The 27,017-nt window shown below is 35.3% G+C and overlaps 1 protein-coding gene across 3 annotated transcripts in view; it reads left to right on the forward strand.

The window, feature by feature from the left end:
• Nucleotides 1–27,017, forward strand: part of lama2 (laminin, alpha 2) — a 224,208-nt gene that overhangs the window by 106,286 nt on the left and 90,905 nt on the right. For all 3 annotated transcript variants that reach the window (XM_051138593.1, XM_051138594.1, XM_051138595.1), the window contains exons 13-17: nt 9,868–9,969; nt 16,172–16,383; nt 19,600–19,711; nt 23,781–23,894; nt 24,866–24,993. In XM_051138593.1, coding sequence (XP_050994550.1) covers nt 9,868–9,969; nt 16,172–16,383; nt 19,600–19,711; nt 23,781–23,894; nt 24,866–24,993 — 668 coding nt within the window. The remainder of the gene's footprint in view (nt 1–9,867; nt 9,970–16,171; nt 16,384–19,599; nt 19,712–23,780; nt 23,895–24,865; nt 24,994–27,017) is intronic.

Raw genomic sequence — 27,017 nt, forward strand, 5'->3', positions numbered from 1 at the left:
ATTAGGAGAGAGATCCATGAACTGAACTAATGAGCTGATGATCTCAATCAGGTGTGTTAAATAAGGGAGACATGCAAAATGTGCAGAGCAGGGGGCCCCCAGGACCAGGATTGAGAACCACTGCGTTAGTTGTTTGATGAGAAAAAGATTAAATGTAGTTGCAATAAACGCATTAATTATCATTTCAACTGCAGTAGCGGACGACTATTATTCTGAGTGAAACTGTTGAAGAACTGACGCCGACATTTTTTGATCTTCGGCTGACCAATCAGCAGAAAGGGGCGTTTTGTTCCCGTCCATGTGTAGTAATTGAATATTTAAGGTTTTATTCATTTTTCTACCCCTGAATGAAAAAAAAAAAAAAAAAAAAAAGGAAAAACAAATGGACGCAAGATACTCAGATTTTTGTATTCTCTTTGTTTTTATTATTATTATTATTATTATTCATTTTTTTTCCTTTGCTTTTGCAGTGTAATATGTATAGAGGCCCCTTTCTGCCACAGAATTAAAAATAAAAAAAAAATTTCGCAGTTGTGTATTTTTCACAATTCAGACTTTTCTTCTCAGAATTGCTTGTTTATATTTTGCGGTTCTGAGTTTACATCTTACAATATCTTGCAATTCAGAATTGCAAGAAAAAGTCAGAATTCTGAGATAAAATGTTGCAATCAACTGATCCAACTGAAACAGGCTTCCACAACAGGCTTTTTATGGCTCTTGAGTCAGACATTGTGACACTGTGTATTTGTTTAACTCTGGTGCATGTAAAGAAATAAAAAAATAAAAAAATAAATAAATCAGAGTAGATTTAGATTAACATTCACTTCACACACATTGCAATGATTTTTAGTGGTGATGTGACATGAACTTCTATTTTACATGCTGGATCCTACAAGTTCATATAGATTCGCTCTTTATACTGAGTAGCAACATATTTGATCGAGTGTCTGGTAATAGTTTATCTCTATGGCAACAGCCTCCTTTGGCAAGATGACGTTAAATAAGCGACTTACTTCTACAGAGACTTTCTGACATTTTTTTCATAGAGTTTAAATTGCTGTGGACAAAGTACACATTACCTGGAAATTGTGGGTCTTTACTACGGTCGCTCACAGATTTCACATATGGACAGGTGTTTCACATGGTGTGTTGGAGATTAGGTGCAATCATGATTATGTGCAATTTGATATCCCTTTCTGGTGCATGCCACAAAAGTGGTTTTCAAATGATTTCCATGCAATTAAATGAGAACACACAAAGGGCTTGTTAATAAAAGTTTGCATGTTTCACATAACCTTCAAAAGTATCCTTAAAAAAAACTATAAAAAGTTGTGCATTCCAGTTGCGTTTTATTGAAGCAATCCCACACAAGCAAGAGCTGTCATGCCAAATATCAGCTGTCAATCAGCTGTAGGTAATGCTGATATTCAGACCAGACTGTGAGTGTGATATTGCAGGTTATGCAACAGTTCAATAAACAAGTTGACAGTTAATATTGAGTAACATGCATTTTAGTCGCAGTATTGCCAGTTGCATTATTTTTTCTGCTCCATCAATAAAAAAGTATTCAGACACACAGCAGAACCAACACTAGACATCACACTTTAGCTCTGTTCGTTCCGGAATGATTCAGTTTTTAAACATATTGGTGAGATTCAAATGACTTGTTCATAAAAAGAATCTGTTTTCCTCCTGAATTTGAGTTCTTTTAAGTATACTTAGTACACTTTTATAATGTACTTAAAGTGCTTTATTTTCACGCACTAATTTTGTACTTAATATGCTAAAAATGATTTGTAAGAACATCTAAGTGTACTCAAATGTGCTATTTTGGGACATCATGAATATGAATATTTAGCATACTTAAAAGTATTTAGTTACCACCTGTAGTTGTAGTACAACTGAAACTATCCTTCATACACTTTTAAATATATATTGCACTAAATTTACATAGTGCAATCAAGTACACTATTACTATGTCATTAGTAGCAGTTTTTCCATATTAAAAATATAGCACTTAAAGTACTTTATGCTAAAAGTATACTTACTGTTAAACTGTGAATTTTGGTGCACATCTAAACACATTCTGAAACCTATTGTGTAGTCAGTTCATCAAGCTGTTGTTTTCCATCATTAATAAATTAACTACCTAAATGTTAGAAATAATACATTTGATTAAAATGACTGTAAATGTAATTGATGTAAATGTAAACACCCATAGATTAAGGATAATTACCCTTTTACCACATACAACACAACAATGCAGCACAGGTAATGTAGAAACAACCAGTATACATACATTTATACTGTATTTTTTCATGAAAATCCAAATAGAATTTAGTGAAAGTATCTATAAAAATCCACTAAAATTTTATGTAAAGTGATCATGGCACACTTTTTAGCAATGCAGTTATACAAGATTTCTGTATCTGACCACACTTAACATCAGTTTAAGTGTTAGTGCTAATTAGTGCACTGTATGTACTTATTATAACACTACAAATATATTTTAAATAACATAAATGTAATTTAAACTAAGGATAACTATATAAAAGTGTACTAACATTGAACTATTTTTTAAATTGTTCAAAGCACACTTTTAAGAAACACACTAATAAATAGTTCTCTATATACTGTTGTGGTAGTAAATTTTATTTCAATGTACTAAAAATCTATTGAAATGTCTATTTAGTATAATTTTGCAATTGCACTGAAGTACTATTTAAGTAATATGATTTTAATTAGTGTATTTACTGTACAATTTTATTTAGCTCAAAAAATAAAAATGTACTAGAAATGTACTTGTTGGTATTTAAGTATTTTTGTAGTGCATTCAGGTATACTTTATTTTTTCCCGAGTATCCTAGTAAAAAGTAATAGATTTTTAAATGCATCTATTTTATACTAAGTATAGTTCAAGTCTATTAACATATTTACTGACACATCGCTCAAGACTTACTGATATAAAAAATTTAATTATTGTAAATAATTGTACTTTATTTGGAGTACTACTTGTGCACAATGCACACTTCTTAATATTAAGTTTAAAATATTTTTTAATGTCACTATTGATGAGAATTGTATGATCTTTAAATATGTTGCATTGAAAGAACGGACTTATTTAAAGTCTACCTAAAGTATAGTTCCACTTTCAAGTCTACTTCTATCTTTAGTTGGACATCAGCACTACTGCCGCACAATTAAAGTGCATTAAGCACAAAACTAGTTGTTCCAGTTTAGTATGCTAAAAGTACAATTGCAAGGTAAGTACATAATAAGTAAATGTATTTGAAGTATACTTAGCAAGAAATACATTTTAAATACATTTTAGAATATTTATTTTTCACTAGGGTACTGATTCGTACATTTAGTGCTTTTAGAATAAAGCAGCTTTACAGAAAACCATAATGTTTATAATATCTTCAAGCATTATAGTCGGATTTAGAAAAATAGAGCTGTGCTTGAGATTGAGATTCTCTCTCTCTCTCTCTCGCTCTCTCACACACACACACACACTATGCAAATAAATTTGGATATGCTTATATAGCTAATGTTATATACAGAGAATATAGTTTACATTTTGCACTGATTTTAAGCAGTCACACGGTTGAGGTTCACTGAATGGGAGACTGTGCTGTTTTCTATAATATGTCTAACATCTTTGACCTGTCCACTTCACTTTACAGCAGAGCTAAGGTTATTGTTGTTGCATAGCAACTGTTAATATTTGTAGTAAGTATTTTTATAAGGCAATGAGGCACTTGAGGTGGTGTAATGTTGTGAGTATCGTTTTCGATCACGTAGACATCAGCAGCTAGAAGTGGAACAGCATCAAGGACAGAATGACGTCACTACAGTCAGAGACACGAACATCTTACAAACATGTTAGAAATCTTCTCCTCACTGGTTTTATGGTGCTTACAAAATTTGTACAGGAAGCGTTTCCGCCCGTCTAGTCTCGACATATTTGTCTGGAGTTTTGCCGGTCACTGGCGTTCACACATGGTATGAGTTAGTCTGTGTGTGTGTTTATCTGCTGCTCCTCTGATTGCATCTGTCCAGATGTGTGTTGCCTTTTGAACTATGTCACAAGCACAACACAAACAAACCACACTCTGTTTGTGGAGCTTTGTCTGTGTAGGTGGGCTCTGGTCCATATTAGGCCCATACTGGTCCCTGCTTGATTTTAAAGTACCCGGGGTGAGACGCGGCGGGAGCAGCAGAGGTTAGCGGGGCTGATTTCATGGAGAGAGGGGTTACAGCATAGGTTGGAGGGCAGAATGCACTGGAGTTGCCTGTCTTTAGTTTTAAGGCGCCCAGCGGACGGCCTGTTTCTCATTTCCTGTGAGTTGTGCCGGGGGTGATGCTCTAATTTTTTCTCTCTCTCTTTCTCCCTTCATTTTTCCCATTTAGTCTACATCTGTTCATGCTCAGTTTTAGTGTTTGAGTTTTGATTTGTGATTTCTTTGCAGTCTAAACTCTCACTAACAAATAATAAAATGGTTTCATTGTAATGCCACGTCTTTCTTAGTATTCTTTGAAGTAACGTTAAGTATACTATAAATATCATGATATATGGTATAGTCCATAGCATTTTCATCTGGTACCACCATATTACTTTTGCAGACTGTTTAATGGCAAGAGGAAGTTATCATTACATTCACATTAAATGACTAAACAAGCCGTTTGATAAACAGGTGGTTTGAGGTGACTCCCAAGCATGATTCATTTTTACGGCTTAGATTCAAGTGATTCTTGAACACTCAGGACTGATTGAGCTGAAGCAGCTGCCATGACGTCACTACAGCTTGATTGTTAACAGGAAGTAGTGCTTGTTCCCGCTCTTCAGCTGTAATCCACTAACAGTGTGTTGTGAGCACCATGAGATTGCATTAAAAGTGGTAACCTGCAGTTGAAGCCCTGAAGAGCTTTTTTTTTAACCACTGGATTTACACAAATCAATTTCACAAAGCCATTTCAGCATTGCATCAACTACTGATAGACATACATTTTTATTTAAACTATGTATTACTATGTATTTGGAAAGCTTTTGTGTTTCAAACGCGTTAAAATGCACAAATTTCACCTAATATATTTACTTGATGTAACTTTGACATTTTAAGGTAACAAGTTAATAATTAAGTTACACATTTGCATGTTGCATGATTTTCTGACATTGCTAAATGGTCACATGATATGCAGGTAAACAAATAAATATTTATTTTGTTTTTATTTTGATTTTATTGAATTGTTTTTAAAGGCTAAATCATTTTAAATTTTTATGATTTAATTCATTATTAGCTTTTCAATTAATCATTTCATTTTAACTCGCAAACCACTAAAATAAAAATCTAGTTTGGGAAATGTTGACGTACTGCAATGTTAAATTCCTTTCATGTTGTTCATAACAAATGCAATTCATTTTTTTCCTCTACATTTTCGTATCAGTATGGTACAGGATTGTCCTATTTAAATCAGTGTGATAAACAAGTTAGATCAAAAGTAATCGGAAAAGGGAGTCTGATTATATTACCTAAAATGTGTCATGTAATGCATTACTAACTACAATTTAAAAGTTTATTTGCAAAACCCGATAAACGCCACTTTCAATAAAATGAACTTAACGAGTGCCGTGCATTATTCTCCACACATAGCGCGATCTGAACCATAAACACGTTGTGACAAAATTCCGGTATTGTCCACTTTAAAAGCATCGCGAGTTCATGTTTTACTGCAGAAGCCAACAAGCACCCTTTTTGTTTGTGAACAGAAGCCGATAAGTTCATTTTAGCGAATCAGCGCTCGTTATTCAGGTCAGGTGACAAGGTGACAAGGCGCTAGGGTAATATTGTCAGTTGATACATACTTTCAGTGAACTTTAATTTTGTAAGTTACCTGGGGCACGTTTAAGGAGAAGGATATTCCTGCACAACCGGAGGCTGCAGTTTCAGGACCGCATTTCTAGGACCCTATAGTTTTTTTTTTTTTTGTATTATTTTTTTTATTTATTGTATTTATGTATGTATTATTTTAACAGCGCTTGCGATTGTGTATGTTATTATATTTTAAAGAAATATGTAGTTGGTTAATTGTAAACACTTAATTATTATCCTAACCAACTCCTAACCCTTAACATACCCTTAACATTGGAAACCCGATTGAAATATTTAACCTAATTTATTTCAATATATTCTATATATATTCTGGTTTTAAATTCAGTTTTCTTGTAAAGAAAGACTTGTATCTTTGCGAGACTTCAGTTCATTAACGTTAGCCGTAGCACAGCGATTCACGTCTGATGTGTGACACGCATAAAGTGGAGTAAACGGTAAAACAATTGCTCTACAAATTAGTGTGTTTATTGGTACATTAATAAATGTAAGATAATTTGAATGCAAATGCTAGTTTATAACATTCAGCAGAACAATGAACTGTTTTGCACAGCTAAATAGGCTAAATGGAGATTGCTGACATCGCCTCGAACACAAGTTTACACCAGGTCTTACATTAAAAATAAGATGGAAAGATAAAAAAATGAATCGTTTTTGATTTATGCTTGAATCAGGTCTCCTCTAGATGGCGCTGTCACAAAAAATAGGGTCCTAGAAGTGCGGTCCTGGGGCCGGTTGCATAAAGGGGTTAGACCAGTCTTAAAAAGTAAGTCAGCCAAATTTTTCTTTATGTCTGGTCCTAATGTTTTATATTCAGTTACAGAAAAATGTAGATTAGTCCAAGCTGGATCCAAAAAATAAGACTGATTACTCTTTGGTTAACTGCTAGTTTATCAGACTAGTACTTAAGACGCTGTCTTAACATAGAGGCTAAGTTTATGCAACTGGCCCCTGAAACTGCAGCCTCTGGTTGTGCAGGAACATAATATAGTGGCGTTCAAGCTCACACCGGTGCTCAACATTTTGCTACGGTTTCCGTGTTGAACGACGTGTTTCCTGGAAACGTTTGCAACGGTGTGCAGCGGGGTTTGAGATACATTTTCTCTTGTTTGGTGGGTCTGTCAAAAATGTCAGCGCAGTCAGCAGCAACACGTACATAAACAAGGCGGTATTAAAGAGACACTGATTAATGTAACAAAAATACTATACATATTTTGCTATTGTATTGTGGAGTGACATTTTATAAACTTTTCTATACTCCTCTGATTATATAATGGTAAATATTACAATGTCATAGCACAACAACAGTGATCAGCAATAAAATGAGAAGCCTAATAATCACTCACAATAACAATAATAAGGTCATACAGATCATAACACAGTCTCTAAGGTAAGAAGTGGATTATCCTTCACCTGAAATGTTTGTCTTTTCATCTTAAAATGCGAGGCAAATGTTGGATCACAATAATTACGAACCATAGTTTCCACAAAGCCCCTCGCTCGATCTACCTAGCACTGTGTGCATAGACAGTAGCCAAAAAACTGAAGACCAAGGGGGAGGATTTTACACAACACTATTTTAAAAATGGAAAACTTTTAATGTGTTTTGGCCAAATGAGTTTTAAAGTTTTTGAGATTGATATTGTTATTGTCTCTGTGTAAACTATAAAAGTGCAGTTCATAAAAAATGTGACTGAGGATTGTTTTGACAATGTTCTAATCTATATGTGAAACTTTTTACAACCCCAAAGGAAAAATGTTTCCATTTTTAGTACATCATTGTCACATAAATGTACTCTTACTTAGGAGGGCGATTAGCTAATTGACATCTAAACAAGAGATACAGTTGATGATGTTAATTAGTAACTATGGAAGCACACTAGTGACTGGAACAAAGGAAACAGGAGCACACAAACTAAAGGTCCCTGAATGTGAAGCTGGAGCTCAGGCTGAAAGTAAAAATAGTGTGAACATCCATTATTATAGGGATTAATATAATTTGTGTAGGCTACAGTGATAAAAACAAATGTTGCAATTATCTTCTTTTTTTTTTTTTTTTTTTTGTCAATTTCTGCCCTAATAAAAAAAGTAATATTTTTTAAATATATTTATTTTATACTTAGTATAGTTTAAATCTATTAACACATTTACTGATATATCGCTTGAGACTTACTGATATAAAAAGTTTTGAATTAAATTTTATTTGCAGTAGTACTTGCGCACAATGCACATTTCTTAATATTCTCTGTTGATGAGGATTGTGTGATCTTTGAATAATATGGGTATTTAAATGCAAGATATTTAAAGTGTACCTAAAGTGTACTTGCAGTAGTTTCACTTTAGCACAATCAAATATACATAAGTATATATTTATTTGGACTTCAGCACTACTTCTGCACAGTTAAAGTGCATTAAGTACAAAATTAGTTGTTCCAATTTAGATTTTAAACATGCCAGTTTAACATACTAAAAGTTCAACTGCAAGGTTTTTTATTAAGGACATAAATAGTGAATGTATTTGTAGTATGCTTAGCATAAAACTAATGCATTTTAAATACATATTATTGTATTTATTTTTCACTAGGGTGTAGTCTCTAGTTCATAAAACAGTTTAATATGTGTTCCACAGTGTTTGGTGTGAAATTATTGACTGCCGTAAAGGACAAATCATGGGAGTCTGTTTAGCAGGAACATCTGTAACCTTAATGGCCCAATTGTTTAGTGTTTCAAGAACAACTGTCTTTATGATTATGAGTGCAAACACAAAGCATGACAAGACTTCATCAGTGAAGACTGAAAATGGAAAGTGAATGGTAGGGACCATCAATCATTACGAAAAATTGTGTCAAACCAACAAAGAAGCACTTCAGAAAAGTGACAGCAAACCTCCATTTTCACCTTAAAGACCCTGTTTCTACAAAAACCAAACACGGGAAACTTCACAAAGCCAACATCCGTGAAAGAGCTGTGACTGCTAAAACTTAAAATCAAAATATGGTTATTATTAGTCAACTGGAGACTATTCAGAATTCAGTATGACTGTAAAAAGGTTGAGAGCTGTGTTACAGGCCAATAGAGGTGAAACACCTTAATAATGAAACACTGCCTATTTCCCAGGTGTTCACATAATTTTATCCAATCCATGTATGTATGTTTATGACTTGCATTATAGCAATGAGAATTCAGGAGGAAATGCATTTAACTGTCATGAAAATAGTGTCACAATCTTAATGGTGTTTAAATAAGGCTTCACTTTGTGTAAGCCAAACATCATTTCTTATTGTTTCTATTGATTTTGGCGTGAAATATGGCATTTCTTGGGCGATTCGCCCAAATGTCATTTCAGGCTTGCCGGACAGCCGCAGTGCTGAAAAATCGATAGTTTTTTCACGTGTTGGTCCAGAGACAAATGTCTCTCGTCTTTCCTTTAGACAAGAACAGTCAGAACATATAAAAGTGGGACGAGCGAGACATGTTGATGTTTGGTTTGAGTTGGCTTTGGACGTGAATGCCGTACGAATCTGGGTGTGTTGGAGAGATGTGCACTGACCTCGGCTCACAGGCCGGCGCAGTAAAACCCGAGCCAATCTTGGGAGATTTGAAGTGTAGGAGCGTGTAGGAGTATGTATGCGTGAGTGGGCGCATGTGTGTGTATAAAAAGCCAGCACTGGATGGAGAAAACACGCGGTGAAGTGTTGTTTTCCCCGGTGGAGCTCGAGTTCCTCCCCCAGTGTGCTGGTCTGATTTAACCGTGCTGATTTGCCCTGCAGCGTAACGTTACTCAATAACAGGCAGAGAATGTGCTCACATCGCTCGACTTTGTTCAGAGAGGCAGAGATGAGTGTCTGTGTGTGTGTGTGTGTGTGTGTGTGGCTTCATCAATAATCACTGCATGTTGAACTTGTTTTCAACCTTTTCTTGAAAATAGACACGGTTGCTGACCCTCGCTGCTGTTTGCGTGTGTTTGCGTCTGCAGCTCTTGGCGTACGGAGGCCGGCTGGTGTATTCGCTCTCTTATGACACAGAAAGCCAAGACGACCCTGTTCGCATCATCAGCGCTCCTGATGTCATCATAGAGGTACGTCTGCACAATCGCAAACACGATCAAGGTGAATGAATGGTTTCTTTACACTCTGTTGCTGTGATTCATTGTGAAACATGCAGGCAGTCTCTCTCAACCTTTAGGCCTTGAAACGAAACAGAATTTTTCTCGCCAACAGTTTAATTGAAAACCGTCCTACAACTTTCACTTGAGCAGATTTTGACTGTGAAGAGACCAGTCCAAAAGTGAAGCTGTTCCTTGAAAAATTAATTCATTTCATTTATTTATTTTTTAATTGGGGGTAATACACATTAATAAGACATACAATCTTAGTAAAATGTTGCTCATTTTCATCTGTGAATGAATTAATGAAATCCCTAGAAATGTTCACAATTTTGATTTTACTTTATTTATGAATGAATGAATGGAATCCCTAGAAATATTGACATTTTTGATTTGACTGTATTTATTTATTAACTAATGAATGAATTAATAAATAAATAAGTAAATAAATAATAAAATCCCTAAAAATTATTTATTTATTTATTTATGTACTACCTAAGGAATGAATGAATGAATGAAATCTCTAGAAATGTTCACAATTTTGATTTAACTTTATTTATGTATTTACTAATAAATAAATTTATTAATAAATAAAATCCCTAGAAATGTTCACAATTTTGATTGATTTATTTATCTATTTATGAATAAATGAATGAATGAATGAAATCCCTAGAAATATTCACAATTTATTTATTTATTTACTAACTAACGAATAAATAAATAAAATCCCTAGAAATGTTCACAATTTGGATTTAACTTTATTTATTCACTAATTTATTTATGAATTAATGAATAATGAATAAATGAATGAAAACCCTAGAAATATTCACTATTTATTTACTTATTTATTTATTTATTTATTTACTAACTAACGAATAAATAAGTAAATAAATAAAATCCCTAGAAATGTTCACAATTTTGATTTGACTTTATTTATTTACTAATAAATTAATTAATTAATTAACTAATAAAATCCCTAGAAATGTTCACAATTTTGATTTATTTATGTATCTGTTTATGAATAAATGAATGAATAAATGAAATCCCTAGAAATATTCACAGTTTTGATTTAACTTTATTTATGTATTTACTTTTGAATGAATGAATGAATGAATGAAATCCCTAGAAATATTCACAATTTTGACTTTATTTATTTATTTACTAACAAACAAATTAAACAATTAATAATGAATAAAATCCCTAGAAATGTTCACAAATTTGATTTGAATTTATTTATGAATGAATGAATGAAATCCTTAAAAATATTCACAATTTTGACTTTATTTATGTATTTATGAATGAATAAATAGATAAATAAAATCCCTAGAAATGTTCACAATTTTGATTTGACTTTATTTATTTGTTTGTTTGTTTGTTTGTTTATGAATGAATGAACCACTACTTTTTATACATTTTATTTTTATTCCAGTCTATTCTAGTCAGGATTCTTTAAAAAATCAAATGGTGATGGACTAACTGTAAGATTTGCATGTTTGTATCCAAGTAGTTATACAGTCATGTCAAAAGTGGTAGAATTATAGCTTTCATGGATAACATCTCAGCCTCTGCTTTAGAAGATCTAAGAAGTTTCTAATGAACCTAAAATTGGATAAATTGAATTTAGATGTATTAAAGGGGTGCTATTATGCTTTTTGACTTTTTGAATTTTAGTCAGTGTGTGGTGTGTATGTTTGGGCATAAAAAAGATCTACAAAGTTACAGATCTCAGAGTCCACTCCAAAGGGAGATATTTAATTTTTAAAAAAGTCTTTTCAAGAACTACAGCGAACGGCTCCTTTGGACTACAGCGTTTGTTTTCCGCATGCAGTGATGCCACAACGCGGCCCATTAGAATATCATTCAAATAAATCCCGGGGGGTAGGGACGAGGTGGGGGATTAGCCTAACTTTAGTGATGGAGTGTGGAGAGACGCTTCAACGAGCCGCAGCGCGGCGGGTATAAACACAAGCATTGACTAGAGTGGCCGCTTCAGAGCAGTAACGCGCCAAAGACGTGTGTAGTGTGTGGTAAGAGATTTATTCATCATACAGTGTAGATAGCTTCACTTATAAGGCAAGTGTTTTTTAAAATGCATAAACGTGCACTAGAATAGGCTAGGCTAATCAGTGATGTTCTTTGATAATGTTAGGCTGCTTTTAGGAGCTGGTTTCGGCAATGAAACTATGTATGTAAATAATTAAATACATTAGCACCATAATATCATGTATTGGCAATCTCACAGGCTGATGATAGGACCTAACACTACTGTACAGTATTATTTACTCACCCTCCATGCGTCCTAGGTGTATATGACATCCTTTTTTCAGACAAAAGGGGGTCTCCTGTAGTGAATCAATGCATTTTTGTAAGAAAAATATCCATATTTAAAACGTAAGATTCACTATTAATTTAGCTTGTGCTAACTGCTTCGACAAGGGAGCATGCTAAGCTTTCGCCAATCGCAACACACTGGGATAGGGTAACCAATCATAGCACATTTCCTTTTTTCGGAAGGCGGGCCTTCATTAAACCCTGAACTAATCAAGCTATTTGTGCCAGGCTGGGAGAAAGGTATTGTAATAATGTAAATTATGTGAAAAATAATGCGTTTTTCAAACCACCAAGCATGAGAGCATGTTCTAGTACACCCCCAAAACAAAATCAAGACTTTGAAAAAGAGCATAATAGGACCCCACTGTTTTCACCTTTAAAAGAATGCTGAGAATCAGTTATTATTCCTAAATATTTAAACTAATTTCTGTCCTTGGACATGTACTTCTGCTTTAACATCAAACTTCACCATTTTTGTAAAAAGCATGCACAGTTTTCTTGACATCCAGATGCAAACCTGATTTAGTAAGTCATTATGTGACCTGATCCAAGGATTTTATTGAAGTGAACATTAACAGGTGACTTTAGGATCGTCCCAAGGGTCCCTGTAAACTTTATGGGACAGAGTTGTAAATTAGAGTTAAAACTGCTCATAACCTCAAAAAAGTTCTGCTGTCCTTGTTTTTTGGATCGTGGTTAACTTACTGTATACCTGCAGCTGCTTGGCCACATAATTGCTGCTTGCAGCTATATTTTTAATTTAACTTTTAACTTTTAAAAAATATAAACCAAAACATTACATAACTTACATATGCTGTTTGCATAAATATTCATAACATATACTGTAACCTTAAGTAGAAATGCCCAGAGGAAAGGGCCAAAAACCACCCAAATACTGGATGTCATTTCTGCAAAAAAAAAAACAACAAACCAAAAATACCCAAATGTGGGGAATTAATATGCCAACAGCATGAATACATTTTTGTGAAGAATATGTCCTTACATAAAAGAAGGCTTTACAGCATTGCATTTGGGCTTCGGATGCTTTGAAATGCGGCAGATGAGAGAGTCCGATCCGCGGGGTTTGTACTCTACCCGTGTGTTGGAGGCTACATGACCTCACCTCTACCCAGAGATCCCATTACCTGAGCCATTCACTGACACCTCGCCTCATCGGTCCCGCCGCGTGTGCATCTCAGAGCACAGCGTGACCGTCTCGGTTTGGTCCAGAATGGGTCAGAATTATAGTGTAGATGCGCAGCTGTTTATGTCTGCGAGTGTGTTTGTTTGTGAGTGCGAATGCGTGTGTTTGTGGTGTCGCGCAGCTGTGTTTATGTTTGCGTGAGTCTTTTCACGAGCTCGCAGGAGCGTTTACGTCTGCGTGTGTAAAAGTACGCTTGAGTCTGCATTCGCATACCTGTTTGTGTAATTTGTGTCTGCTTAGCTCAGCTGACACACGCCGTATTTTCCTTTATTTAGTCTCGGCAGAAAAGCACTCTCCTAATATTTGGTTTATTCATGTTGCGTTAGGATTTTTTAGGGCATATTTCCTTTTTTAGTCTCAGGTACATCTAAATCAGATGTATTGAGCTCTGGTCCTACAGAGTACATCTTCAACTAGCTTTCAAACACCTGACTGAAATGATTATGAGAGGATTATTATAGTTAACTAAAACTAAAACCATGAAAGCATTACCTGAAAATAAACAAATTCTTATTTCCATTTAGTTTAACTCAGAGTGCTAAAATGCCTAAAACTAAATAAGCAAACCCCCGATTTCACAGACAAGGCTTAAACCTAGTACCATACTAAAATGTACCTTTGTTTTTTCTCAAGATGCACACCAGTAATGTTTTTTTTTTTCTTTCCTAAGCATGTTTATAAGCATGTTTATAGTCTAACGCTGTCTGTGAAACTGGGCCTAAAACATTAAATAAAATTTCATAAAAACTATACAAACATTAAAAAAGCTAATTGAAATGACAAAAACACAGAATTACTAAAATTAAAGTAAAAACAGAGAATATAGAAATAAAACCTAATTCAAAATATTAACAAAAACACAATAGTATATTAATGACACTAAAACAACTCTGGTTCAACTATTGCAATTATAAATATGTATAGTAATTATAAATATATATAATTTTTTGACCATTTTAGTCAGATCATGTGGTGACCAGCAGGAATAAAATAAAATAAAATAAAATAAAATAGTGCTAGGCCACAGTTATTCATGATTAATCGCATCCAAAATGTATGTGTACAGGTATGTGTACTGTGTATATTTATTATGTGTATATATAAATACACACAAATGCATGTATATATTTAAGAAAAAATATGTTTATAAATTCAGTATATTTATATATAATATAAATGATATGAATATAAATATATAAGTGTAAATAGATATAATATATAAATAAAAATATAAATAAATATTTGCATAACAAATGTACACAGTACACACACATATATATCTAAACAAAAGCTTTTATTTGGGATGCGATTAATTGTGATTAATCATTTAAACAGCACTAAATAAAATAAAATAAATAAAATATTCATATCTCTGTGTAGCTGTGTATGCTGTAGAGTATTTTAGCAATTGTCCCACTTGTTTCTATTTTTATTTCTCTGAATTTTAAGAGAAACATCTAAAAAACTCCATTAGGTCTCCTGAGCACTGAAAGAGCGACCAATTTTCCTCCGGGAAATTCTGTCTTGTTATTTTACTGCATGCAGTAAACCTGAGAGAGAGAGAGAAAGGCACACACACACACACACACACACACACACACACACACACACATTTAAAGTTTCTATGCTGACATTGTGATAATCTTCTGTCCTTTGTAGATCTGAAAGCTGTTAGTGTGATGTGAGGCTGCGTGTGTGTGTGTGTGTGTGTGTGTGTGTGTGCGCTCCTGTGCTCATGTGTGTATGACAGGTAATTATTGTTCGTTAAGCCCTGTTTTGCATGTGCATACCTCATTAACTCTGTGCAAATAGAGAGTCCAGCTCCCATAAATCCTCAATCTTCTAGCGGTGTGTGTGTGTGTGTGTCTGCGCGTGTGTGTTTGTGCATGTGCATGTCAATAAAGCCTGATTTTCCCAGCAGTCAGTGTGGTGCTGGTAAATAAACGAGCCGAATGAATCGCATCCCATAATGCTCTAGGATGAGTCTGCTCACAATGTCAGAGCGGAGATATATGGGTTACCTGTTATTGCATCAATGCATGCACACACACACACAAACACACACACTTGCACAATTCTTCACAATTTATTAAACATCATTTCCTGAAATATTCCTCCTTCCATCAAAACAATCTCTCTCATCCTTTATATGCACATCACATGCCTCTTCATAAATCACACTATTCTCCAAACACACACTCTGTAGAGAGAAAACTAAATGAAGACATACCACTTTAATTTAATTTATTTTATATATTTACAGTAACCCTAATGGTATAAAAATGTTATATATATATATATATATATATATATATATTTTTTTTTTTTTTTTCCAAGTGGTTATATTAGCTCATGTGTGGAGTCAAACCCACACACTCATACACTGTTACTTGATTTGAAAACATACCAAAGACTTCTTGTACTGTGTATCTAGCTGATTATAATTATTATAAACTACATGGTTTTGTTAACTCAATTATGGCAACTAAATGATAAGCTAAGCGCATAGCCACGTAAACACACACATAAATGCTCCTGTTTCTTTGTTCTTTAGCCAGTGAAATTTACTAAATGACAGCAGTTTTGCACCTGATGTGATAATGGGCAAGAGGAAGGCTTGATGTGTTCCTCTTTCTTCAGGGTGGCGGACTGAGGTTGATTGACAGCAGCTCCGGGGTCACGGTGTATCCTTTCTCCACAGCTGAGCACAGGATAGATCTCCTACCCGAAAGCTTTCAGCATCACGCCTCAGGACTGGCCGTCAGTAAAAGAGACTTCCACAGCGTCCTCAACAACATTGAGCGTCTGCTGCTCCGGGCCTCCTACGCTCAGGAACACAGCGCCATCTACAGGTACACGGCAGCACCGCAGGCTTACACACAAACACACACACACGCTCTCAAACCATAGGTCAGCATTTAGTGAACTGTGATCCAGAAACAGAGCATAGATTGGAAATAATTTATCATAGATTAGAATTCTGAACATTTTCTTCATTTGTCTGTAGACTGTGAAGGCAACACAGAAGCTGCTTCTCAAGCAACATGTGTGTGTGTGTGTGTGTGTGTGTATATATATGTATTTACACATAAATCACTACTTATCCTAATGTGTCTGCTGCTTGTTGATTCTCATACACAGCTGACAGAAAACAAGATGCACACAGACTGTTGTGACGACAGCAAAGTTTAAGGATTGATGCAGCATTTGATTTATTAGAGTCACAGACATCTGTTTTGATCAAACCTAACTCTGCATCTGTTTTTACCAGAAAAAAATGCAATACTGAATAAATCATCCCTCTTAGATTTTTTGAGGCATTTGACTGTGAAAATGAGATTCAACACTGTTCACAAGGGTTTCCGCATCCATCTTTCATAACAGTCACTGAACACTTAACTTCCATATTCTGTAAAACAGGTCACGTTGTTTCCAGTTTGGGTCTTTTGTATGTGCTTTGTTAAATGTCGAGGTGTTTTAGTCAAGATGCCTTCAAAGGATGGTCATGACTGATATCCATCACATAAACAGACTGATATCTGTTTATTTTTCCACCTACATTCAGATATTAAAACACCAACAATGAAAACACCTGACTAGTTTAGCTGATTCCCTTAAAGGGGTCATTGGATGCAAAGTTCACTTTTTCATGTTGTTTGAACATTAATGTGTGTTGACAGTGTATGTACAAATCTACCCTATAATGATAAAAATCCATGCAGTGGTTTTTAATTAATCTGTAAAAATAATATCCCCTTTTTCAAATCGAGCCATTCTCAGATGCCTGTCGGAGTTGCGTCACACCAACAGAGGCCACACATGAGCGTTTTACCTCAGATCAGCTGTAACAGTCCGACCTTCATTGTTTCGATGCCGGAGCAGGGATAGAAAAGAAATCTCTGATTGAGCGATTGAGTTGTTGTGTTGCTGGATGTAATAATGAACATAGTGGTCGTCATTTACTCCCGACATCTGAGCCGCTGAAGATGCAGTGGATTACGTTTGTTTGTGAAGGGAATGCGCCTCCCGATCTACATATATCCGTCTATGTTCGTGCAAATCATTCGTGGTCCAGCTTCACTTACAGCAGAAATTAGTATAAGGGTTTTTTTTTTTATGAATCTTTGCGATCACCTTTCCTAATAATGTGCTAGTTAGCAAGTTTAGCAGCTGAACATGGCTAAATGTGGCTGAAGTAAACAGGCTCGTCACTCCACAGAGAGAAGAGAGGGGCGGGGCGAGCAGAGCTCATTTGCATTTAAAGCAGCCTTGACCAGAATGAGATGATTTTTGCAGAGCTGATTTTGGCAGTGTAAAAATGGTGTTGTTTTACACAACCATTGAGAATTTTTAACCAAAGTATATTATAGACTTTTCATTAAGATCCTAAAGAATCATATCAACTCGTGGAAAATGGGCATATGATGACCCCTTTAACAAAAAAGGTAAAACAGTGATATAGGACGATTTTGAAGTTGAGGGAGATGGTTTTTCGACATAAACTAACTTTCATGAACCGGAACAAAAACAGTTCAGGCAAAGTAAGACAAGACGAGTGTTTGACATTAAAAAAGTATATAAATTGTATTGTTTCATGAAAATAACCAATCGTTTCGCTAGATAAGACCCTTCTTCCTCGGCTGGGATCATTTACAACCGCATTTGGGATCGTTTGAAGCTGCATTTAAACTGTATTTTGGAAGTTCAAACTCGGGGCACCATATCAGTTCATTATATGGAGAAAAATCCTGAAATGTTTTCCTCAAAAAATAATTTTTTATGACTGAAGAAAGAAAGAGACATCTTGGATGACAAGGGGGTGAGTACATTGAACATGAATCTTTGTTTTGGAAGTGGACTTCTCCTTTAAGACTGGTTTTGTGATCCAGGGACACAAATCTTACTGAAAGATTCTCAAGGCTACAGTATCTAATCATGTTAAATGGGAATGAGCATGGGAAAATATCATTCTTTTATTAATTACTCACCGTTTTGTCATTTCAAATCAGTATGATTTTCTATGGAACATAAAAAATTTTTAGTTGTGAAGTTCTGGTTGTTCTTTTCAATGCAATTACAAAGAATAGGGGAAAAAAAAAACATAAAATCATCTTAAACGTATTATTATTAAACTGATTCACAACTACTTTTAAAAGCTTTGGGAGTCATATGATGCTTTGTATCTCAAACTGCCTTAAAGTTCAGCACTGAACTCAAGAACTGGATCAGCTCAATTTGTGAACAACTTATCCATGAATTGGACATCATTTATTGTTTAATAAGCATGGCAAGGAGAGATACTGTAGGGTGGATTTTTATTAAAGAACTCTAATGTTAGTCTTTTCCTCACAAGATGCATCATATGATTGCAGATGACTTGGAAAACACAATTTTTATATTATTATTAGTAGTAGTATTTTGTCATTTAGGAGTCTACAGACCTGGTTTTCATTTTTATTATATGGTAAAGAATGGCCAGAATATTTTACAAAATTCTCATTCTGAGTTCCACTGATTTGAAACCACATGAGATTGGAGCCACATGATGAAACTATTCCCAATCAGTGAATGTCCTTTAATCACTCAAGTGAGCAGTGTAAAGCCCTTTCCTGACAATAATTCTTCGTCATGGGGACTTAAGGTCATTTCAGCGTTTACAGAGGATAGTCTGTTATTTCATTGCTGTCTGAATCCAGAATGGTTCTTCTCTTTCTTCTTCTGAAATGGGTCATCATTATGGTATGCAACATATCTATCTATCTATCTATCTATCTATCTAGACTTCTGTTATTATATCATGATGTTATGTATTTCAGCATGTTTTGATTCAGTTTGAGAAATGTATAATATGTTTGCATGAGTGAGACGACTAAAGAGCCGCTGCATGAATTCACACAAACTGCCGGACCTAATTATTAAACCAGACCTATTATTATTTTCATGCATTAACACTTTAGCTGCAACTGAATTATGCGATTCATCACAATTAAGCATTTTAATCAATTGACAGCCCTAATAACTGTGCAGTGACGGACCATTCTCTCTCTCTCTGTCTCTGTCTGTCTCAGGTTGGGCCGTGTGAGCATGAGCGTGGCTGCCGAGGGCTCGGGCAGCGGAGTTCAGGCCCGCGCTGTGGAGGTGTGCCAGTGTCCTCCCGGATATGATGGCACTTCCTGTGAGGTGAGCAAGAAAAACAGCTACATTTTACAAGGCAGAAATGGAAAAGAGACACTCTGATGTCTGACACAGAAGAATTTAGACTCTAAATTCTTTCTCTAAAACCTGACAGTGATGCTCAGACTGTGACTTCACTCCTCAGGAAGAGCTGTGGGAAATATGAGGAATACCAAAAAGAATGTTAGCATCACCCTGGTTTCCTCCTCAAAAACCCAACAGAATTTTTCCATTGGCTTTTGGATTATTGCAAATAATCCAAATAAGAAAATAAGCAAAACATTTATGATTCATACATGACAATCAAATTAACATCAAATTAACTTACATGAAGTTTGAAGCCTAAATATGTCAAAAGTAAAAAGCTAAACATAGGATATAAACAAACTACACTGCAGTCACATGACTTCAACATCACCACCATTAAGCTTTAACAACTCTTTATATTTTCCCTAAAACGTAGAATGGTTTTCAAGAGATTATAAATACAGCGAGGCTAGTGAGTAAATGAGTTTTCCTGTTCGGTATGCCGTTTAACGTCTCTAACAACCTCTGTAGTGCCATTTAGCCACTTGTTATCAACCACCTTTTTCAAGGTAAGTGTATGCTTAAAAAAAAAAAATCACAATAGGTTATTACTGCTGTATTTTATGTTGTAGAATAAAACATGAAAATTGAAGCTTGTATTCACCACAGACCTATTTTAGACATTAAAAACCTCTAGACTTAAGGAGGATGGAACCAGAAGCACTACAGTCCAACTCATTTCCAGGTTTTGCCCTCCAAAAAATACACCATCCAGAATTCAATTAGTAAAACAAAAGTGTGTTTCATCCAAAAGGAATATGGGTTATTTCGGAGATATAAACAGAGTGGAGTACACTGTACAGTGCAGTTCTGTCACAGGATTACGAGTTTATCTGCTGCTAACAGCCTCAAACAGGACTCTGTCTTCAAGGGTTCTACCTGGTAAACTGGCAAATCCACACACTGTTGTTCCCCAGAGGTGTTTATTGTAGCTGGTCGGTGTGTTTTAAACAGCATCCCAGTGGACCGATGCACTGACAGTCTGACATACCTGCTCTGTACTGTCAGGTGCTTCTCATGCACCTCCTGAGACAAACCCTGATCAAATTGCATTAGCAGTGGGATGAATATCTAGTTTGTTTCAGGGCCTGTGTGTGTGTGTGTGTGTGTGTGTCAGCAGCTGGGGTGGCTGACTGTGTTGAATCACTGGGATGTGCTTTCTCTCTGCATAAGTGTCTCCTCTATTAAAGCTGCAGTGTCTATTGATTTCTGAGCGAGCAGATTTTTATGCTGATGTGAGCAGGTCCCACTGGCCAAGAGACAGAATGAGACTGTGATCATCTCAACCGCAGGATAAACCCTCCTGTGACATCACCAAAACTCAAATCACACACACACATTTATTTGGCTAAATGAGGACAAACCAGAGGAAAGCTAATTATAATGACTACAGACTAAAATTCTAATCTTAATTGAAAACTTTTTTAATGTTTTAATGAAGTCTCTTTTGCTCACTAAGGCTGTGTTTAGAAAAATTTATGTGATTTTTTTTTCTATGTGAATATCTGTTAAAATGTAATTGACTGCTGTGATCAAAGCTGAATTTTCAGCATCATTAATCCAGTCTTCAGTTTCACATGATCCTCCAGAAATCATTCTAATATGCTGATTTGCTGCTCAAGCAGATACATTACCATTCAAACAATTGGGGTAAATAAGATTATTTAAAAAAAAGAAGAATTATTTATATTTATCATTTTGTAACATTTACAATGATACAGTATTTCAATTTTGAATAAATGCTGTTCTTTTGAACATTCCATTCATCTGTGAATCCTGGAAAATAAAATCAAATGTATCACTGTATCCACAAAAATAGTTAACAGCAACTGTTTTCAGCACTGATAATAATCAGAAATGTTTCATGAGCAGCAAATCAGCATATTAGGATGATTTCTGAAGGATCATGTGCCAGTAAAGACTATTAATTTTTATTATTATGAGTATTACAAATGTGTATTTGTATTTAAAGTTGAACAAAAGTCATTCAGGGTCTAGAAAGACAAGAGGATGAGTATGATGACAGAATGTGTATTTTTGGATAGAACTGTCTCTTTAAATGTTCCCTGTGTGTCTCAGCTCAGTGTTGTGTGTTTGTCAGACTGGTGATGGGATTGATGGGCCGCTCTGAGAGTGGCGGGGTCAGCGGGGTCACTGAAAGACAGTAGGAAAACAAGTGTGATGTTTATCGCTGTAGTCATTTCCAATATCCACTTCATATTCAGCATGTGTGTGTGAAAGATCCCTGCAGTCAGCAGTTCCAGTGATCTGCCCACCTAGACAGCACATTTAGACATCGTCCCAATGTAAAGGCTGCGCTAAACAGCAGGTAGCACGATTATTCTGCTTCATTAGATATCTTGTTTTGATCGAATTCTTAGGAAGCATTGCATGAATTCTCCACGAAGAAGTCAATCCCAAAATGCCATGAGCTCAGTGAGAGGGTCTTTTTCACTAAGAAGTGATCATGCACCCTATTCCCTCTGACGTCTTGAAAATATTGCAGAAAACAACCGTCATTTGAAACGCACTTCACACAAAGACTGATGCTAATGAATGTCATTTCTACCAATTTTCACATGATTATGCCTCATTAATTACCAGTTTGAACCTGGAAACTAAAATGAACTGTTAAACTCTGAAGACATTTCCAGTGCTGCATCTTTAGTTGTAGTTTTAAAAGGTTAAAAGTTATGATTAAAGATTTCTGTTATTAAAGAGATTGTGGGTTTTCACATCATTTTGTTTACAGAATCAAGCAAGTTTAAAAGGTGTAGATGATTTGAAAGTGCTTTGAGAGGTTCATCAAAATCAGTCATTTATGAACTTTTATTTTGTAATTCACTGGAAATGCTCAGCCAAGATGAATTCAATCTTTGCATTTAGTTTAATTTTACAGGAATGCTAAGGGATAAATAATTGGTTCACCTTAAAGGAGTCATCGGATGACCATTTTCCACAAGCTGATATGATTCTTTGGGGTCTTCATGAAAAGTCTGTGACATACTTTGGTTAAAATTTCTCAATGGTAGTGTAAAACAACACCTTCTTTACCTTGTCCTCTGTTCACAGCGACCTGTTTCGGTGTATGTCCCTTTAAATCCTAATAAGCTCTGCTCACCCCGCCCCCCTCTTCTGTGGGGTGACGAGGCGTTCTATGAGAGACTGTAAACTTTAGCTGCATTTAGCTGCAAAACTTACTAACTAGCACAATATTAGAAAAGCCTTTGCAAAAATGCAAAAAAAAGCCCTTTTACTCACTTCTGCTGTAAGTGAAGCTGGATCTCGAATGATTTGCACGAACATAGACACATTTAGGCAGACTGTGGGGCGCATTCCCTTCAAAAACAAAAGTAATCTGCGTCTTCAGCGGCTCAGATGTCGGGAGTAAAAGAAGATCCATAGTCTGTCAAATTAAATGATATAGTGTATATACTGAAGTAATTATTACCTGTTAAACACCCTTGATATTCTGCATTAAAAGGATATAATAAAATTATGCAAGAATGAATCATTCACAACAAGACAATGTATAATTAGAATATTTTCTAAATAAATGTCAATTGCGATTTCATGCTGACAGTAAGACAGTAAACTCTGAGAACAATCATTCAAATATAAGAAGAAGAGCAGCTTCAGGCACATTAGTGAAACAAAACGAGACAGAATGGTTTGAATATGAACACACACACACACACACACACATAGACACTCTGTCTGAACAGGCATTTATCAGCCAGCTCTATAAACTTCCCTTGTGCTTCAGTTGACTGAAACAAATCTTCTCCCTCATTTAGTAAATCAAAGCACTTTGTGCTCTACAATGATCCGTCAATTAGCACAGCACAGATTAATTACTGGCAGTGCAGACGCTCACACACTGACGCACGTACTGCCAAACCAGCCCAAAACACCACACTCATCCTCATGAAGAATCATGTGTGTTGATGTATTAAGTGTGTGTCATTGTATGTGTATCTTTTCACAGATGTGTGCAGTGGGCTACCGCAGAGTGAACGGGACGCTGTATCGCGGCGTGTGTGAACTCTGTCAATGCCACGGACACGCGGAGCACTGCGATGACGTCACTGGACACTGCCTGGTAATATATGTGTGTGTGTGTGTGTGTGTGTACTCATTACTGAGGCAAGGGATTGTATTTTGTTGTTTTTCTTTCTTTTCATTGAGAAAAGTACAGAATTGACTTGCTGTGTCATTGCTGCTTTTGTTGTTGTTGTTGTAGTTGTTTGCCCATAATAACAGAACTGCATTATAACACAATCTGCTGTGAATGCAGTTCAGATGGAGTCACAGAAAATAGAACCGTTCCATTTCCTGTGTGTGTGTGTTGCAGGCTCTCTTCTGTCTTGTTCTCTCTCTCTTCTGTCCAGTGAGTGTGTGATTGTAAAGCCAGAGTAAATGGCACGGGTTTAAATGGGATGTTTATTTGTATTCAAACACAAATGAGGTTTGGGTCCACAGAATCTATGAGTACTGAATTAAGTTTAAAGGACATAACTGATGCATTAACATCAGCAACCACAAACAAACGTGTTCAGACAACAGTATCACTTCCTTTGTCCACAGCTTGTTAAAGCAGAGAACTGGACTGAATAATTACATGTGTGTGTGGATGGATGGATTGTGCTGTGATTATCACTGTGTGCATGTGTATTTACGGCTCACAGATGAAATACTGGCACTGTCCCTCCGATTCATTAGTCTGACACTGTGTGTCTCTGAACGACTGATTAAAATGTGTGTCCCTGCTGCCGAATGTTACTTTTAAAAGTTGGGTGTCATTGTGAAATGACTAATAAAAAGTAAGCAATTATGTTACATTGTTACTTTTATGTAACATTTATGTTACATTATGTTACTTTTTTATGGAATGGAATGTAACTGATACTTTTGACAGAAGCTGCGTCTGAGAACGATTCAGGTTTTTTGATGGAACTTTATGGTGGCTTTGATGTGGTTTCATTTACTTATCTGCAAACTTTTGTTTGTGTTAACAAACATCCTTTTCTTGACATTAGTCATGTGTTTGTCTTTCTGTAAATGTGTTTGTAGGACTGTAGGGATCACACTGTAGGGCCGTACTGTGACCGGTGTGCTTCTGGATATTATGGAGACGCCACCAGAGGAACTGCAGACGACTGTCAGCCATGTGCTTGTCCTCTTCTCAGCCCATCAAACAAGTACGTCAGCACTGATTACAGGAAGTCATGACATCAGACTGCACAAATAAACACTTTAAACAATCAAAGAAGTTGAACAGTCACATAACAGTATTATCAGATTAATACTATATATAACTATTAGGCTAAATTATGTTCTGCAAATATTACATGCCTATCCTCCCGAGAGCCAGCCACAGACTTCTTCCCTCTGTAGAAGACTATATTTTAGCAAATCACAGTTTTGAGTCTAGATTATTGTAAAGGGCACAGTCTAGGCTTTTCAGACATACTGCATGTTTGAAGGTTTGACCATGAAAATAAAACTCCTTAGGCTTTAAAAATGATTAACATTGACTGAATCACTGAATTCAACACTGTGATGGAAATATTTTGTCATTATTATTCAAATGTGACTAGCTCATACGAAAATGTTGACAAAAATCTTCATTAATTTTTTTTTTTTTATTACATGTTGTCCCAAGAACATATAATATTAATTCATAAACATAAAATTAGATAAAATGTATAGATGCAATGTGTAGAAAGGCATTGCTCATTTATGTAAATAGTATATTAAATCATACTGTGATATCTTTAATAACATAACTGAATCAAGCTAATTTTTGTTACAAATACAGGTAGGTAGGTAAATAAATACATAGCGTACAACCTAAAATTTGATTGGTAAATTGATTGGTGCTTTTGCCTATAGTCCCTATAACACAAAGCATATATATATATATATATATATATATATATATATATATAATTTTTAATCCCATTTGTTTCTTATGCTCTAAACATAAGAGGGGGTCTCAGGAGAATATAGTAATATTTATGGTAATAATTACCTATTAAATAAACCTATTGTACTGTATCACTCACAACTGGTTAAGTCAAAATATCAGAGATAAACTAAATTAAAAATATATTTAGTAAATCTTGTTTTGAGCTAGTTTACTAAAATGAACTGTGACTATAAAAGCAAGCTATTCCAGAAATAGCTGACCTTTTGTCAGGCTGCTGAAAAATGTAATTAAAATGGCAACACTGCTACTTTTAGTTAAAGGAGAAGTCCACTTCCAGAACAACGATTTACAGATAATGTACTCACCCCTTGTCATCCAAGATGTTCATGTCTTTCTTCCTTCAGTTGTAAAGAGATTATGTTTTTTGAAGAAAACATTTCAGCATTTTTCTCCATATAATGGACTGATATGGTGCCCCGAGTTTGAACTTCCAAAATGCAGTTTAAGTGCGGCTTCAAACGATCACAAATGCGGTTGTAAACGATCCCAGCCGAGGAAGAAGGGTCTTATCTAGCGAAATGATAAGTTATTTTAATACAAATAATACAATTTATATACTTTTTAATGCCAAATGCTCATCTTGTCTTACTCTGCCTGGGTATGTCGAAAAACTCCCATCTCATGTTCTCCCTCAACTTCAAAATCATCCTAGATCGCTATTTTACCTTTTTGTTAAGGCTGTTTGATCTTCTTTGCATGTTCACTTTGCAAACACTGGGTCGGTACTTCTGCAGTGATGTAGGATGATTTTGAAATGATTTTTGAAGTTGAGGGAGAAAATATGATTGGAGTTTTTTGACATACCCTAACTGTCTTGAGCCAGAATACACAGAGTTCAGGGAGAGAAAGGCAAGACGAGCACTTGACATTAAAAAGTATTTAAATTGTTTTTGTTTTTTTTAATGAAAATAACCGATCGTTTCGCTAGATAAGACCCTTCTTCCTCGGCTGGGATCGTTTACAACCGCATTTGGGATCGTTTGAAGCTGCATTTAAACTGCATTTTGGAAGTTCAAACTCAGGGCACCATATCAATCCATTATATGGAGAAAAATGCAGAAATGTTTTCCTCAAGGGGTGAGTACATTATATGTGAATCTTTGTTTTGGAAATGGACTTCTCCTTTAACTATCCTCTAACATGCCAGTAACTAGTATCTGTCTCTTTAACTATTCCAGCCACAAGTTATGTGTTTTATTGAGCAATGGTTTTGTGTTTTTAACCTGCTGAATC

The sequence above is a fragment of the Labeo rohita genome, chromosome 20 (assembly GCF_022985175.1).
Source record: "Labeo rohita strain BAU-BD-2019 chromosome 20, IGBB_LRoh.1.0, whole genome shotgun sequence".
NCBI lineage: Eukaryota > Metazoa > Chordata > Actinopteri > Cypriniformes > Cyprinidae > Labeo > Labeo rohita.